This window comes from Caretta caretta, chromosome 10 (assembly GCF_965140235.1).
Source record: "Caretta caretta isolate rCarCar2 chromosome 10, rCarCar1.hap1, whole genome shotgun sequence".
NCBI classification, from domain to species: domain Eukaryota; kingdom Metazoa; phylum Chordata; order Testudines; family Cheloniidae; genus Caretta; species Caretta caretta.
The window spans coordinates 41,694,452-41,711,032 of NC_134215.1; the positions used below are offsets into that span (position 1 = coordinate 41,694,452).

At 42.6% G+C, this 16,581-nt stretch overlaps 1 protein-coding gene across 1 annotated transcript in view; it reads right to left on the minus strand.

Annotated features, from left to right (window-relative positions):
* The window catches only part of REC114 (REC114 meiotic recombination protein), a 153,589-nt gene that overhangs the window by 46,146 nt on the left and 90,862 nt on the right, over nucleotides 1–16,581 (minus strand). Inside the window, exon 3 of the mRNA XM_048866159.2 lies at nucleotides 8,705–8,788. Coding sequence (XP_048722116.2) covers nucleotides 8,705–8,788 — 84 coding nt within the window. The remainder of the gene's footprint in view (nucleotides 1–8,704; nucleotides 8,789–16,581) is intronic.

Genomic DNA, 16,581 nt, shown 5'->3' on the forward strand with positions numbered 1-16,581 from the left:
TAGAATTAGAATTTATAATCCCTATTCCATGATAAGATACATTATAGCTCAAAGATATTGCATCTAAAACTATCTTTAGATAGGTTTTTTTTCTCAAAAAGCATTTTATCAAAATTTGATTTAAATAAAAAAAATTGGATTTTTTTATTTAAATCATTGATTTTTATCCACCCTGGATGACATAGATCCCAAGGAGGATGTTTTGGACAATTCTTTCTTCTTTATCTCACGTGGAACAGTATATGCAATTGATCTTGACTTTGAACTGCTAACATTTCTCTTTTTACTTCCCTTTTTCTGTTCCTTTTGGTAGATTTAGTGGAATTTGATAAGGCTACTCATTTTTCCTTTGAAATTATGAAAACCCTTATCCTTATTTGATTCCCTTCATTATATTTACAAAATATCAATAAATAAAAAGAGTAACAAAATGGCCATGTCAGAGATGTCCATGACTGCTTGTAAGGCTATTCTGGTCACCATCTGACCACCTCTAATGGTCTCCTTTAACTCTTCCCTGGTATCCTTTGCCCCTTTCAGCAGGAGGAAGGGGTCACCCTGTCCCATGTCAAATTATATTTGGTGAACACCTGGTAGTTTGCCACATAGTTTCAGTGAGGCAGAGAAGAGGCTTTGCACTCAGACAGGTCTAGCTCTTTGGCTGCCTTGTCCTTGGGCCTTGTTTTGATTTTTGAGTTTTCCTGCACTGTTGCAACTACCAGTGATCCTGAGTTTGGTAAGAGTAAAAGTGTTCAAAATTTTTTGGAGACACTTGATCTCACTTCTCCACTTGTTTAAACAGAGGCTGGATAACAACTCAGTTTTGCCTGCGCTCTTTGGCTGGTTCCAGTATTTCTTCAAATTATTTCTAAAAGATGAGTTCGAGGCTAGGATAAATCTGGCAAAAGGCTTAACTTACTACATTTCATCTTGTTGCTACAGATGGTAAGGAGAGTAACGGAGGGTGGGTCATGGCTGCTTCACGAAAGCTTATGTTCAAATAAATTTGTTAGTCTCTAAGGTGCCACAAGTACTCCTTTTCTTTTTAGTCCAAAGGTGTAAATTGTAACCACTAACACACTATTATGTGGAACTTTATTAAACAGATCTCAAGGGACATATACAAAGGTAAACATAAATATTACTTTATGGATATGATGAGTGAGCGATAGAAGGTTTCGATTTTGCCTTAAATCACACAGTTAGCAACCCAGCCAGTCTTCCAATTCTCAGTCCAGAGCCCTTCCTCTTTATAAGGCAACAAAGACAGCCTTCTCAGCCCCTAATTGCACAACTGCTACCCAGATTTCCTACTACCACCAATGTGAATTTCACACCTGGAATGGTTATATAATTGAGGACCTGAGGAAATATCCTTTAAAGAAAAATACAGCTGTGGTGCAAAAAATTCTGACTAGTTCTGATTTTCTTAAATGTGCAACTCATCTAAATCAAGACGTTTCCAAACTAAATTTCTCAATTAAAACAGCAGCAGAATGGGTTTCTGAACTGATAGTTTGCAAGGCATTGTTTAAAAACAGACTATTTCACTAGAAATGCAATATTATCAACTGAGTGAATGTCAAATTGGTTTTCATAAATCTTTTTCTCAAGTATAAATCCCAGTCATTAATCTCCATGTTTCTTTGATGAGGATCATTCTTTAGACTCTGTACAGCTGTGAAGCAGGTAACTGGGAACATAGAGAACAGGAGAAAAGAGAAGCAGCAAAATAAATGAAATGTGGTTTGTGTGTTTTTTAATTTCCTACTATGTCAACAAAATAAAAAGCAAGGAGCATCACAAAGGAAAAGCAATTTTAGTAGAAGACCATTCGTTTCTCTGTTTACGGAGAAATAAGTCCTGTTTTTGAAAAGAAATAAACAGCTTTCCCCTATTCAAAGGGCTCCTGCCTCTCTCTGTGTCTCAATATTTTGCAGGAATTTCAATGTTTTTGGTTTATCAACGTGGAAAGACAGGCCTGAAATTTAATACACCAACTATGCACAGGAATGGGGGGGAGGAATAGCTCAGTGGTTTGAGCATTGGCCTACTAAATCCAGACTTGTGAGTTCAATCCTTGAGGGGGCTATTTAGGGATCTGGGGCAAAAATTAGGGATTGGCCCTGCTTTGAGCAGGGGGTTGGACTAGATGACCTCCTGAAGTCCCTTCCAACCCTGACAGTCTATGATTCTAATATCTTCTCCACCAGTAAAATGCAGCCATTTCTGGTGTGAAATAGGGCAAATGTTTAACAGGACATGCTAAAACCACCACATCCTATTGAAAGTGCAGGAGGAATTTAGGTAAATAATATGGCAATGCAGGTTGAATTTACCAAAGACACTGCTGTTAATATTCCTCCTCCTTCTGAAATATGTCCTTGTGCTCCATGTAAACAAAAGCTGTCAAAACTTTGATTTTTATCTCTTAACTGAAAGGTGCAGCATAGTGCCCTTTTAACACTATGCTGGGGTGCTCATTGGGAAAATGATAATCTATTGATTCACCAACACTACTTACTACTGAACCTCGACATTTTCCTCCAGTAGGTCTCCCATCTACATGCTGACCCAGGTTCAGTTATGCGATCATATGTGGAAATAGGTTGGCTATGGGTCATTATCATCCACGGATTTAAAATCAGCTGAGAAAGATATAAGCTCTTCATAACTGGGGAAAAAAGTAAATACATTTTCTGATGCCACACCAAGGTAAGAGGAAGTAGTAGTTACCTTGTGCTGTAACAATGGTTCTTTGAGATGTGCGTCCCTATGGATGCTCCACTGTAGGTGTTTGGGGGTCACTGCGCTTCTGATTGGAGATCTTTGGTAGCAGCGTCTGTTTGGCCTGCACACATGCTCTCTTCTCCTCATGCTATGCCTCAAGGGTAATTAGTGCTGCATGCACAAACCACCCTCAGTTCCTTCTCTACCACAGAGTTCCTATCAAGAACTCTGAAGTAGAGAGGAGGAGGGTGGGTCATGGAGCACCCATAGGGACACATGTTTCAAAGAACCATCATTAACTGCACAAAGTAACTACTTTTCTTTGAGTAGTGTACCTATGAGGCTCCACTGTAGGTACCTCCAGAGCAGTATCTCAAAGGGGAGTGTGATGGCCTGTACCCGCAGGGTGAAGCCTGGAAGCTGTTGGAACTACTGGGCCCCTAACTATTCAGCTGGGTTGGCCTCTTCCCTTTGCTCTGCTGGTGACACACAGCCGAACCCTCTGGGCCCTGTTATCACCCAACATGACAGCAGGTGGCACCACACACCCAACTGAGTCACCTGAGTGCTTTACCTAAGTCACTCACAGACCAACAAGGGAGGCATCAGCCAATTTCTCACTCCTGAGCCTTGCACCCCCTACTGGAGTATAAACCCAGAATTATGCCATCATGCACTGCACAGTCTGCTCCCCTCTCAGTGTGGGGAAGATATACAACAGGCTTTGTTAACAAAGCTAACATTCCCTAACACTTAACTTAAAAACACACTGGTTAAGATAACAGATAACAAGTTTATTAACTACAGAAAGATTAAGTGATAGCAAATAAACAAAAGTGCAATCTAAACCTAATATACTACACAGGATTTGAATTAAACAGTCTCACAGTTTGTAGATGTCTCATAAACAGGCAGGGTTTCCTTCTTTCTTGCCTGGGACCAGCAATTCACCAGTTCAAAATCTTTATTCTTCCAAAGGTATTTTCAGGGGTTGAGTTGTGGAGAAAGTGAGGCTCCTTGGTGATGTCACTTCCCCATTTTATAGTTTTTTCCACAGGGCGAGAACGCCTTTGTTCTAAGTCAGGTTCCCAGCCCGGTTTGTGGAAAAATACAGGTACCAAAATGGAGTTCAGTATCATGTGATCTAGTCACATGCTCTTGCATACCTTGCTGAGTCATAGCAGCCATTACTCATAGGCTGGCTGAAGCATCCCCAGGTGAGGACAATCCTTTCCCAAGGCCCACTGTCTTTGCTGATGGGCTATTCTACTTGGATAGGCCATTCATGATGTGCTAGCCTGAATGCAAACGAACTTTAGGGTTCAGAGTAACAGCCGTGTTAGTTTGTATTCGCAAAAAGAAAAGGAGTACTTGTGGCACCTTAGAGACTAACTAATTTATTTGAGCATGAGCTTTCGTGAGCTACAGCTCACTTCATTAAACTTGGAGAGTAGCTATTCCCAGCAGGAGAGTGAGTTTGTGTGTGTGGTTTTTGGACGGGGTGAGGGAGTGAGAGAACCTGGATTTGTGCAGGAAATGGCCCACCTTGATTATCATACACATTGTGAAGAGAGTGGTCACTTTGGATGGGCTATTACCAGCAGGAGAGTGAGTTTGTGTGTGGGGGGCGGAGGGTGAGAAAACCTGGATTTGTGCTGGAAATGGCCCAACTTGATGATCACTTTAGATAAGCTATTACCAGCAGGACAGTGGGGTGGGAGGAGGTATTGTTTCATGGTCTCTGTGTGTATATAATGTCTTCTGCAGTTTCCACAGTATGAATCCGATGAAGTGAGCTGTAGCTCACGAAAGCTCATGCTCAAATAAATTGGTTAGTCTCTAAGGTGCCACAAGTACTCCTTTTCTTTTTGTGAACTTTAGGGTGTTACCCAGGGTTGAGCACATTTGAAATACAAAGACACAGTCGATATTCATATCTTCAGATACAAAAATGATACATGCATACACATAAGATAATAATATTCAGCAAATTATAACTTTTCCATAGACATCTCACATGAGACATTTTGCACAAGATACCTCATAATTATGTCATAAACATATCATAATTATACCATTATATAGTGAATATAGGGCAGTCACAGGGAGGCTGGGGCTTCAGAGTTGAGTCTGTTATGGATGATAATACTGCGGAGCCGAAGCTAGTGTTCGAAGCAGAGTCTGCAAAGGTATGTATGGACACCCAGGTGGCTGATCTGCCGATTTCTGAGAAGAAGGCAAACTGATTTCATGGAGTATGTGCGAATTCCGGATGGAGGTACTATCTTGAGATGGTCGATACTGAGGGCGTACATACTGATGCTGTCTTCCTGGAAGCGGCATGGTCTCCTTTCCTGTACCTGACAGGCATTACTGATGCTTCGAAGCCTGTGTCCTTAGGGTCCTTAGGCATATCAGCAGTATCTTTTGCACTGGATCCGCGTGATCTATGGGTACCATGCTTAGATGCCTTCAGTGCCATCAGTACAGGGGAGACCGAACATGCTGGGGATCTCCTCTAACTGGTTCAGGTCTCACTATGAGGGCTTGAAGCTCTCTTTTTGGAGGTCTTACGTGGAGAGTCTGAAGGATTTCTGTCGGTTCACCGGCCTTGGAGATGGAAGGCTGTGGAGAAGACTTACATCACCTGGGAGACTCTGGGCCCAGGTCAGACACCGGCTACTGAGCTCGCTCCATGAGGAGCAGATTTAATTTCAGTTCCCATTTTTTCAGAATCTGGTTTTGGCTGCTGACAGATGGTATGCTTCTGTGGAATGTGGCCCTCCCCGAGGCAACGGACACAAAAGGAATGCCCAACCATTACCAGAATGGACTCCTTGCAGGAGAGGCACCTCTTAAACCTGGGCAAACCAGGCATACCTGTTACTGAGGGCAATCCCCAATTAAGGGAGAAAAAAGAGAAGAGAAAAAAACTAAAGGAAACTCTATGATACTAAGAAGAAAAACACTAAAACTAGCTAAGAACGAATTTCTAAAGAGTAAAGTATCTGTGAGTGCACTGCTAATCACTTCGTTTCTAGCCCGGGTGCTTTAGAAGGAACTGAGGACAGTTCTTCCACACAGTACTAATTAGCCTCGAGGCAGATCATGAGGAGGGGAGAGTGCATGTGCAGGCCCAACACACCCTGTTACCAAAGATCTCTGTTCAGAAGTGCAGAAGCTACAGTGGAGCACCCATAGGGACACTACTCGAAGAAGAAGTAGGCTATTTCTGAGGCAAGAAAATGTCTTTCCTATTCACTTGAACAATCTTTCAAAAAAGATTTCCACTTTCAAAGAAGTGGAAGGTTGGACATATGACCAGGGAAGAGTATAAAAATATAGCTCAGGCATGTAGGAATGATATCAGGAGGGCCAAATCGCACCTGGAGCTGCAGCTAGCCAGAAATGTCAAGAGTAACAAGAAGGGTTTCTTCAGGTATGTTGGCAACAAGAAGAAAGCCAAGGAAAGTGTGGGCCCCTTACTGAATGAGGGAGGCAACCTAGTGACAGAGGATGTGGAAAAAGCTAATGTACTCAATGCTTTTTTTGCCTCTGTTTTCACTAACAAGGTCAGCTCCCAGACTGCTGCGCTGGGCATCGCAAAATGGGGAAGAGATGGCCAGCCCTCTGTGGAGATAGAGGTGGTTAGGGACTATTTAGAAAAGCTGGACGTGCACAAGTCCATGGGGCCGGACGAGTTGCATCCGAGAGTGCTGAAGGAATTGGCGGCTGTGATTGCAGAGCCATTGGCCATTATCTTTGAAAACTCGTGGCGAACGGGGGAAGTCCCGGATGACTGGAAAAAGGCTAATGTAGTGCCAATCTTTAAAAAAGGGAAGAAGGAGGATCCTGGGAACTACAGGCCAGTCAGCCTCACCTCAGTCCCTGGAAAAATCATGGAGCAGGTCCTCAAAGAATCAATCCTGAAGCACTTGCATGAGAGGAAAGTGATCAGGAACAGTCAGCATGGATTCACCAAGGGAAGGTCATGCCTGACTAATCTAATCGCCTTTTATGATGAGATTACTGGTTCTGTGGATGAAGGGAAAGCAGTGGATGTATTGTTTCTTGACTTTAGCAAAGCTTTTGACACGGTCTCCCACAGTATTCTTGTCATCAAGTTAAGGAAGTATGGGCTGGATGAATGCACTATAAGGTGGGTAGAAAGCTGGCTAGATTGTCGGGCTCAACGGGTAGTGATCAATGGCTCCATGTCTAGTTGGCAGCCGGTATCAAGTGGAGTGCCCCAGGGGTCGGTCCTGGGGCCGGTTTTGTTCAATATCTTCATAAATGATCTGGAGGATGGTGTGGATTGCACTCTCAGCAAATTTGCGGATGATACTAAACTGGGAGGAGTGGTAGATACGCTGGAGGGGAGAGATAGGATACAGAAGGACCTAGACAAATTGGAGGATTGGGCCAAAAAAAATCTGATGAGGTTCAATAAGGATAAGTGCAGGGTCCTGCACTTAGGACGGAAGAACCCAATGCACAGCTACAGACTAGGGACCGAATGGCTAGGCAGCAGTTCTGCTGAAAAGGACCTAGGGGTGACAGTGGACGAGAAGCTGGATATGAGTCAGCAGTGTGCCCTTGTTGCCAAGAAGGCCAATGGCATTTTGGGATGTATAAGTAGGGGCATAGCGAGCAGATCGAGGGACGTGATCGTTCCCCTCTATTCGACATTGGTGAGGCCTCATCTGGAGTACTGTGTCCAGTTTTGGGCCGCACACTTCAAGAAGGATGTGGATAAATTGGGGAGAGTCCAGCGAAGGGCAACAAAAATGATTAGGGGTCTGGAACACATGAGTTATGAGGAGAGGCTGAGGGAACTGGGATTGTTTAGCCTGCAGAAGAGAAGAATGAGGGGGGATTTGATAGCTGCTTTCAACTACCTGAAAGGGGGTTCCAAAGAGGATGGCTCTAGACTGTTCTCAATGGTAGCAGATGACAGAACGAGGAGTAATGGTCTCAAGTTGCAGTGGGGGAGGTTTAGATTGGATATTAGGAAAAACTTTTTCACTAAGAGGGTGGTGAAACACTGGAATGCGTTACCTAGGGAGGTGGTAGAATCTCCTTCCTTAGAGGTTTTTAAGGTCAGGCTTGACAAAGCCCTGGCTGGGATGATTTAACTGGGAATTGGTCCTGCTTCGAGCAGGGGGTTGGACTAGATGACCTTCTGGGGTCCCTTCCAACCCTGATATTCTATGATTCTTTGTTATTCTTCTTCGAGTCTACTAGCATTCTGCAGACAATAAGGTGTTTTTCCCTGCAAACTGTAGAATACCACTTCTCTGTTTATAAATCAAACATACCTATATAAAAACAAAATGCAATCACTGACTGTTAAGCAGTCTTGTGACGGGTCCACATGAATCTTTCATAAGGAACAAAGCAAGAGCTATGCTAAACATTGCTTCCTTCACTTACAGCTATATTAGCCAGTTCTGCACCTCCCTCACATGATCCTGGAAATGTGGTATGCTGGAACAGGTCAAAGAATCACTGGGGCATTCTTATGCCCCAACTATTCTACACCTGAATGGGAAAGGCACAGTCCATGACCCATAACACAGCACTCAGTTCTGAGTTTCAGATTTACACATCCTAGGAAACTGATGTCATTTCTACCGAAAATCTTGTTTAGATGTCTAGGACAATCTGGAGTACTTTTAATTATACCAAATAAGCACATGTAGTTAAAATTTTTATCCATGGTCACGTATGATGAATTCAAAAGTGTCTAGGCTCCAAACCATCTACTTGCAAAGAAATTCAAGTAACAAAACCATAGGTCCATTAGCTTGAGGAAAGGAGTTCCTTCATCTTCACCTTAAGCATACAAATAACTCACTGTACCTTTGAACTTCCTGTTGAATTTCACCAAAATCAACACAAAAAATGACATTGCAGATATTAAGTTCAGACATAGCACCCAGATTTTTCTAGCAGAAACAACAATGCAACTTACTTTAAACTTTGAACCAAACAACAGACAATCTGCTCTTCTTACTATCTTCAACCATTTGTGGGCATCAATTAATGAAAAACCTTCCTGAAATTAAGCAAAAAAAATAGTGATTTGTACATAAAACAGAAAAGCAGAAGGACTTAGTTATGCAAGCTAATAAACTGACCGTGGTCAGTAAATGAGAAAATATTTACAACATGAATTTAAGGTGAAGAAATTCTTTCAGAAATAAAGAATGTAAATACAAATCTTATATATTTTGAAAGAAAAATATTGTAATAAACAATATTTATCATACATAAACATAACACATATACAATACAAAATTTCCAGGGTTTCATTTGTTTTTACCACAGTATGAATTAAGTTAAAAATATATCTACAGCAGTACCAGTATATTAAACTAAAGTTTTATTTTTAAATATATTTCACAATTCATACATAATGAAAGGCAATTTGACTTGTACTATATAATGCCTTCCACAAAGAGCTTTGAATTCTACTCACAAATCCCATGCAGTACCCCTAGAGGGCAGCAGAGGACATGCAAGTCTTGAGAATGTGGTAACAGTGGGCTTGTCTAAAGCTGAGAAAGATACTTAGGTATTTTCTTAAGATATACTTAAAGAAAACAAAAATGTTCTATCAAATTATTAAAGATTATACACCAGTTATGTTGACTGTGAATCTCCTCACATAAGCAGTACATTAAGCTACAAAGTTTAGCGTGTGGTACTAATTTAGGAAGCTGATAAGCTGACTTTACAAATTTTGCATACAAACTGGCTATGCATGTCAAAGCTATTTCACAGAGTGTTGTATACTCAGCACTAGACTTCCACCATGGAACTCTAGTACACTGCTGCCCAGGTTAAAAGAAGTTTAAACATCACCTGAAATACTCTAGCAGGGGGGAAATGCTCCATCTATTATCTCCAAGCTATTGCCTTCTTGGGATATAGCAATGAAAAAGTTGAATTTATGTACTTATTTAAGTTATATAGATTTCATCTTTTAAAAGATGTGTTGGCAAAAGAATTAATGTGAAATCTTTATGTATTGTAAATAAAATTAGATTGCTCAATAAATACGTCAACAGGATCTCAAGTGAACAGTTTTTATTAATTCATCACAAACAGTTTAGAGGAGCATGAAGGACCCCCAGAAGGATTTCTGAGGCAGTCAAAGATAATAGAAAATCTCAAAGGGGACAAATGGCAATGACAGAGCTCAGAAGACTATTTAGAGAGGCAAAAGGAAGATGAAATGAAGGCAAAGATGAAGGAAGAGAGTAAAAAACAGCACAAAGGGAGTTAGCTAAGCATGATGTGAGCTGTACATGATCTGAAACCATACCAATTGTAGGCCTGTTGACTCAAGCCAAGTGTTTCTATTTGAGTTTATAACATAGATATTTACTGAAATAGCATAAATCCCCTAGAACTAGGGTTCTCAGACCTTTTTCATAGTGAGGACCATATCTTAATAGAGAGACAATCTCCTTACCCATTCTTGAATGTATAGCATGCTTGTGGCAACTACTACAGTTGCTTACCTGCAAAAATAGTATCAGGAAAGGATTTAATGTATTTAAGCTACCTTTCAATGAAGATCAGCAGCTAGAAATAAGGAAGAGAGCCAACACCATTTTACCAGCCAGCTTTCCTCAGACTACCAGCAGTTCACTGACCACAGTTTGAGAACAGCTGCTCAGGAGTCAAACATAAGTAAAAAGGAAACAACTACAAAAAACAAGGAAGTAGAAACAATCTAGCAAACAACAACAAATCATAGTATCAGATGCAGAAGCAATTCCTGAACCAAACTGGCTGTATTGAGTCACCGAGAAGCCAAACAACAGAAAAGTAAGACCACAAAATGAGTTTTGTCATGACCAACATACAATTTTATGACTATTTCTTCCCCTCAAGAATAGGATTCTGAATCCTGCTAGCTGGAAAAGGCAGCTGTGATGGGTTGCAGATAGCAATCAAGGATTATTCTAATTTTCAGCAATAGCTGCATACAACATATAAAAGGGAAGACAGACAAAAAAAGGGGAGGTAGAGAAACTGAGGGTAGATATAAAGAAATAATGGAAGGGAAAAGGGAAATCCAGAAACTCAATGGAGGGTGAGACACCCCTCAGCCCCCAAGAAAAAAAGTGCTTTCAACATCTGCTCAGAGAGAGGTAGCTGAATTACCGTTTTTCACTATATATAAATAGGTTTGATTTTATATACCTAATGACATGAATATCTCAGAAGACATGCCTAGTAAAGCAACACCTGTCTGGTCTTACTGATCAGAACTGGTCAGTACTTTAATGGGAGACACCTCACACCTTACTCCCACTCCTGCATTGTAGGTTATTAGGTTGTACTGGGGAGTCAGTAGATGGCATTCTTTTCTCCAAGTAAGAACTAAACCAGTGTACCATGCCTCAGATAAAATTTAAAACCAAAATGCTGAGTACCTATTACAGTCATTAAGGATACCATCGCACTTTTCCAGAGAATACTGGCTAAATTCCATTTTGGTAACTTCAGTCCACATATCTAAATTCTACCAATTCTATTTAATTGAATATGGTATTCCTGAATTCCTGTAATGTTATTATTACACATACAGTATTTCTAAAGAGCCCAAAACTGTTTCACCTGGGCACACTTCACATGAATTATCAGTTAGCAACATGAGAATTGCCAATACCAGATCAGACCAATGATCCAGCTAATCCACCATCCCATTTTAGGCAGTAGCCAGTTTCAGAAGAAGGCACAAAAATCTCCATAATAGACAATAATGAAATAATGTGCTCACAGAGGAAATGTCTTGCTAATCCCAGGCAGTTAGTGGTCACACAGTTCTCTCTAAAGTATACAAAAGTAGTAGGAGATTACAAATGTATCCATTCTAGTATGCCAAATTTCCAAACACATTTTAAGTGCTTTCCTAATTTTAGCAGTAAATCTGTTGAGGCATGTACATGTTTTGAATATCCTAATTCATATTCATTCTGTTGGACCCACTGGGGAGAAGATAAGATTTACATGTTGAGATGAGATGGAGTAAAACAACACCTACAGTAAATGGTATAAAAATACAACTAAAATTTCTAGAGTATTGGGTAGCATTTTACAGTAAGTGTTTATAAGTTAACTGTACACTGTACCGTGTACTTAGAGATATTCTGCCTAATTATGTTCTCAGTTAAGTAGAAATTGACCCACAATACAAAGTATTACTGAATACTGAATACAGAGAAGTATTAGTAACTTACTGGCTAAAAATATACTGTGTGCACATAACTTTTTTAATTAAATGTTTGAACAAAATTCAGACAATGTTAAATCTGAGTTTTCAATCACTAACACAGAAATTATGTTACATTTCCTACAGAAATGTCATCCTTGTTTAGCTGTGCAGATACAATAAAATGAGGTGTCATTACATGAACACATAAAATAAAGCAAAATGCTAAGTGTGCATCTACTGTTAAATTAAAGGTGTGGTTTAAAACTAAAGGTGGGTCAAAATGAAAAGTCCGAATCAGAAACTCTACAAATGTGGAAGGGGATTCACTTCTGATTACCCACATCCACCCCATATTTTCAACTATAGCAAAATATTGTCATATGCAAAATCCAGAAGGGATCTCTGGTTCCTATTCAGTGAGAGAACAAATAATCAAGATTTTGCACCATTTAAGATGGTAGAAGTTTTAAGAGAACAGAATGTAACATTTCACTGCCAGCAATGTACTATGAAACCCAGCCCTAGACATATGCTTCAATTCTTAACCTAAACCTTGATGTGGATCTAAAGCACTGTCTCCTTGGCTAATTTCCAGATTTAACACTCATATTGATCTTATAAATGAAGTTTTAAAATATTCTTACAGAAACAAAAGTATTTAAAAATCTGTGTATAAAATGTGCTGTGCATGACCCATGGGGAGAAATAAAAGGACTTCCACCTTACCACTTACACAAAAGTATAATTAAGGCTGAGAGTCATTCATGGAGGGAAAGGAAGTCACTGCTTCTGCAACCTCCGTGAATTTTGCAGCACTGGTGTGGCTGACCCCAGGACCATCCCAGCAGCTAGGGAAGCCCTAGGGCTGCTGCTCTCGTAGCCCCAGGCAGCTGGTCCCTGGCGCTGCCCTGGAACAGTGGTCCAGAACCAGCGGCGGTGGCGGCGGGGCCCTGGGACGTCGCCCGCCTGGAGCAGTGGGGGGGGACTCGGCTGCCCCCACCCAGAGCAAAAGCGGAACCGTGGGCCGCCCCCCAGCAGCAGCGGGGCCCCAGGCCACCCCCCTCCCCAGGAGTGGCAAGGGGCCCTGGGACACTTCCAGCAGCAGCGGGGCCCAGGCCACCCCCTCCCCCAGCAGAAGCATCATCCCACACTGCTCCCCCCTCCCCCCAAGAAGCAGTCTTCAGGAGTGCCCCCCTCCCAGCAGGTAAGAGGTTACTGGTATTTTTAGTAAAAGTCATGGACAGGTCACGGGGCTGTGACTTTTTGTTTATTGCCCATGACCTGTCCAAGACTTTTACTAAAAATACCTGCGACTAAAAGTGTAAATGAAGACGGACCAAGTACTAAGCCTAGTAGTTTTCCCAGGAGCAGAGCAGTCCACATGTATATTATAAGCACAGAAGACAAGGCATACTTTGATCGAAAGCCACTATTCACACCCTCAGTATCTTAGAAGCATTTTAATGGATGAACAATCTCTTCCTGGGGTAGATCCTGTGACTGCTAGCTTAACTGCTAGCAGTTGTTATCAGATGCTTGGAAATGATATCAGGGAAGGCACTAAGTATGAGCAATGCCTCCCCAGTATCACAGTTGTGAGTTGGGAAGGGGGAGGGAATTCCTTCTTGGCTCACAGAATGGCTTAGCTGCATAGCTTAAAGAGATTCTTCAGGTGACAGCACTGAAACAAGAAATAGTAGAGGGAGCTGTAACAAAGGGCAAGAAATTGCAGCTATGTGGGGCAGAGAAAGAACAAAAGCCCCGTCAGTAATCCCTTTATCCATGCAAGTGTCAGGGACAGGCAAACAGGGAGTTTGCCTGTGAGTTCGCCTGTGGGGAGATCACACAGTGTGTTTTTTGCCTTTCAGATTCCTGTGAGCAGTACATACAACATCTGAAGAGCCTCTGAGAAGGAAGACATGGATGGTGAGCAATCAGCTGTTGTGACCTGCTCAGAATGTGCCCATGTTTGTCTTTCTCCCAGAGGACAGAAGCGACTTCATCTGTACAAAGTGCAAGCTAGTCTGCATATTGGAAGAGAAGGTTAAAAAGGACTAGAGAACCAAATATCAAACCCGCATTGCATCAGAGAACATGAAGATTTTCTGGACAAAAGTCAGCGTTTGGTGCTGAAAGTACAACATGCTGAAGAATCAGAGAGTGCAGTGTAGAATGGGGAAGAATATTGGGAGCATGTGACCTCCAGAAGAAGAAAGACGAGAACCTACCTATGCCCAATGCAGATAGAGGTGCGAAATCGCTTTCAGGCTCTCTACACAAGTACTACTGCCGAGAAGGATTTGGAAGATCCCTCTGAGGGAAGGGATCAGAAGGAGACCCCATCAGCAGGAAGGCATGGGATGCATTGTCCTAGGGATGGGGGTTCCATGATCACAACTCCCAAGAGGAGGAGATGGGTGGTGGTGGTAGGGGACTCCCTCCTAAGGCGGACAGAGTCATCCATCTGCTGACAACACTGGGAAACTCAAGAAGTGTGCTGCTTTCCTGGAGCTAGATCCAGGATGTGATGGAGAGTCTACAGAGACTGATCAAGACCTTGGACAGCTAACCCTTCCTACTTCTCCACATGGGCACCAATGATACTGCCAAGAATGACCTGAAGAGGATCTCTCTAGACTACATGGCTCTGGGAAGAAGGATAAAGGAGTTTGAGGTGCAAGTTGTGTTCTTGTCCATCCTCTCTGTTGAAGGAAAAGACCCAGGTAGGGACCGTCAAATTGTGGAGGTGAATGTGTGGTTACACAGGTGGTGTCGGAAAGAGGGCTTTGGATTCTTTGACCATGGGATGTTGTTCCAGGAAGCAGGATTACTTGGAAGAGATAGGATCCACCTAGCGAAAAGAGGGAAAAACATCTTCACAGGCAGGCTTGCTAATCTAGTGAGGAGGGCTTTAAACTAGGTTCGTTGGAGGATGGTGACCTAAGCCCAGAGGAAAGTGGGGAAGTGGAATACCAGGAGGACACAGAAGGAGGAGGGTACAAGAAGCCTCCTGATTCATACTGAGAAAGTAGGGCAATCAGCTAGTTATCTTAGGTGCCTGTATCCAAACGCAAGAAGAATTGGAAGTCCTGGCAAAATCAAGGAACTATGATGTGATTGGAATAACAGAAACTTTGTGGGCAGTTCACATGACTGGAGCATTATCATAGATGGGTATAAACTGTTCAGGAAGGAAAGGTATGGGAGGAAAGGTGGAGGAGTTGCACTGTATGTAAGAGAGTGGTATGATTGCTCAGAGCTCCAGTATGAAACTGGAGAATTACCTGTTGAGAGTCTTTGGGTTAAGTTTAGAGGCAAGAGTAACAAGGGTGATGTCATGGTGGGTGTGTGCTATAGACCACCGGATCAGAAGGATGAGGTAGACAAGGCTTTCTTCGGACAACTAACAGAAATTTCCAGATCACAGGCCCTGGTTCTCATGGTGGGGGGTGAGGGACTTCAATCACCCTGACATCTGCTGGGAGAGTAATACAGCAGTGCACAGACAATCCAGGAAGTTTTTGGAGAGTGTTGGAGACAACTTCCTGGTACAAGTGATGGAGCAACCAACTAGGGGCCGTGCTCCTCTTCACCTGCTGCTTACAAACAGGGAAGAATTGGTAGGGGAAGTAGAAGCGGGTGGCAACCTAGGTGGTAGTGACCATGAGATGGTTGAGTTCAGGAACCTGACAAAAGGAAGAAAGGAGAGTAGCAAAATAGGGACTTCAGAAAAGCAGACTTAGATTCCCTCAGGGAACTGATAGGTAGGATCCCCTGGGATGCTAACATGCGGGGGCAAGGAGTTCAGGACAGCTGGCTGTATTTTAAAGAAGCCTTATTAAGGGCACAGGAACAAACCATCCCAAAGTGCAGAAAGAATAGCAAATATGGCAGGCAACCAGCTTGGCTTAACAGTGAAATCTTCGGTGAACTTAAACTCAAAAAGGAAGCTCACAAGAAGTGGAAATTTGGACAGATGACTAGGGAGGAGTATAAAAATATTGCTCGAGGATGCAGGGGTATAATCAGGAAGGCCAAGGCACAAATGGAGTTGCAGCTAGCAAGGGATGTGAAGGGTAACAAGAAAGGTTTCTACAGGTATGTTAGTAACAAGAAAGTGGTCAGGGAAATCCTTACTGAACAGGGGAGGCAACATAGTAGCAGATGATGTGGAAAAAGCTGAAGTACTCAATGCTTTTTTTGCCTCGGTCTTCACAGACAAGGTCAGCTCCCAGACTGCTGCACTGAGCAACACAATATGGGGAGCAGCCATCAGTGGTGAAAGAACAGGTTAAGGACTATTTAGAAAAGCTGGACGTTCACAGGTCCATGGGGCCAGATGCAATGCATCCAAAGGTGCTGAAGGAGTTGGCTGATGTGATTGCAGCGCCACTGGCAGCCCTAGATGGACCTTCCGGGGCAAGGATGCCCACCATCGGGTCCGACTCCTCCGTGACCTCCTCCACCTGGAGGTTTAAGTTGAGGGCCACCTTCCTAAGAAGGTCCTAGCGTCCCCTGGTGTCCATCGCCGGTATGGTGTTGGTGGTGCCCACCATCACCTCGTCCGGAGAGGAGGAGGAGGCAAGTGGGACTGGGTCTTCCTGCTCTTCTGGCTCCCC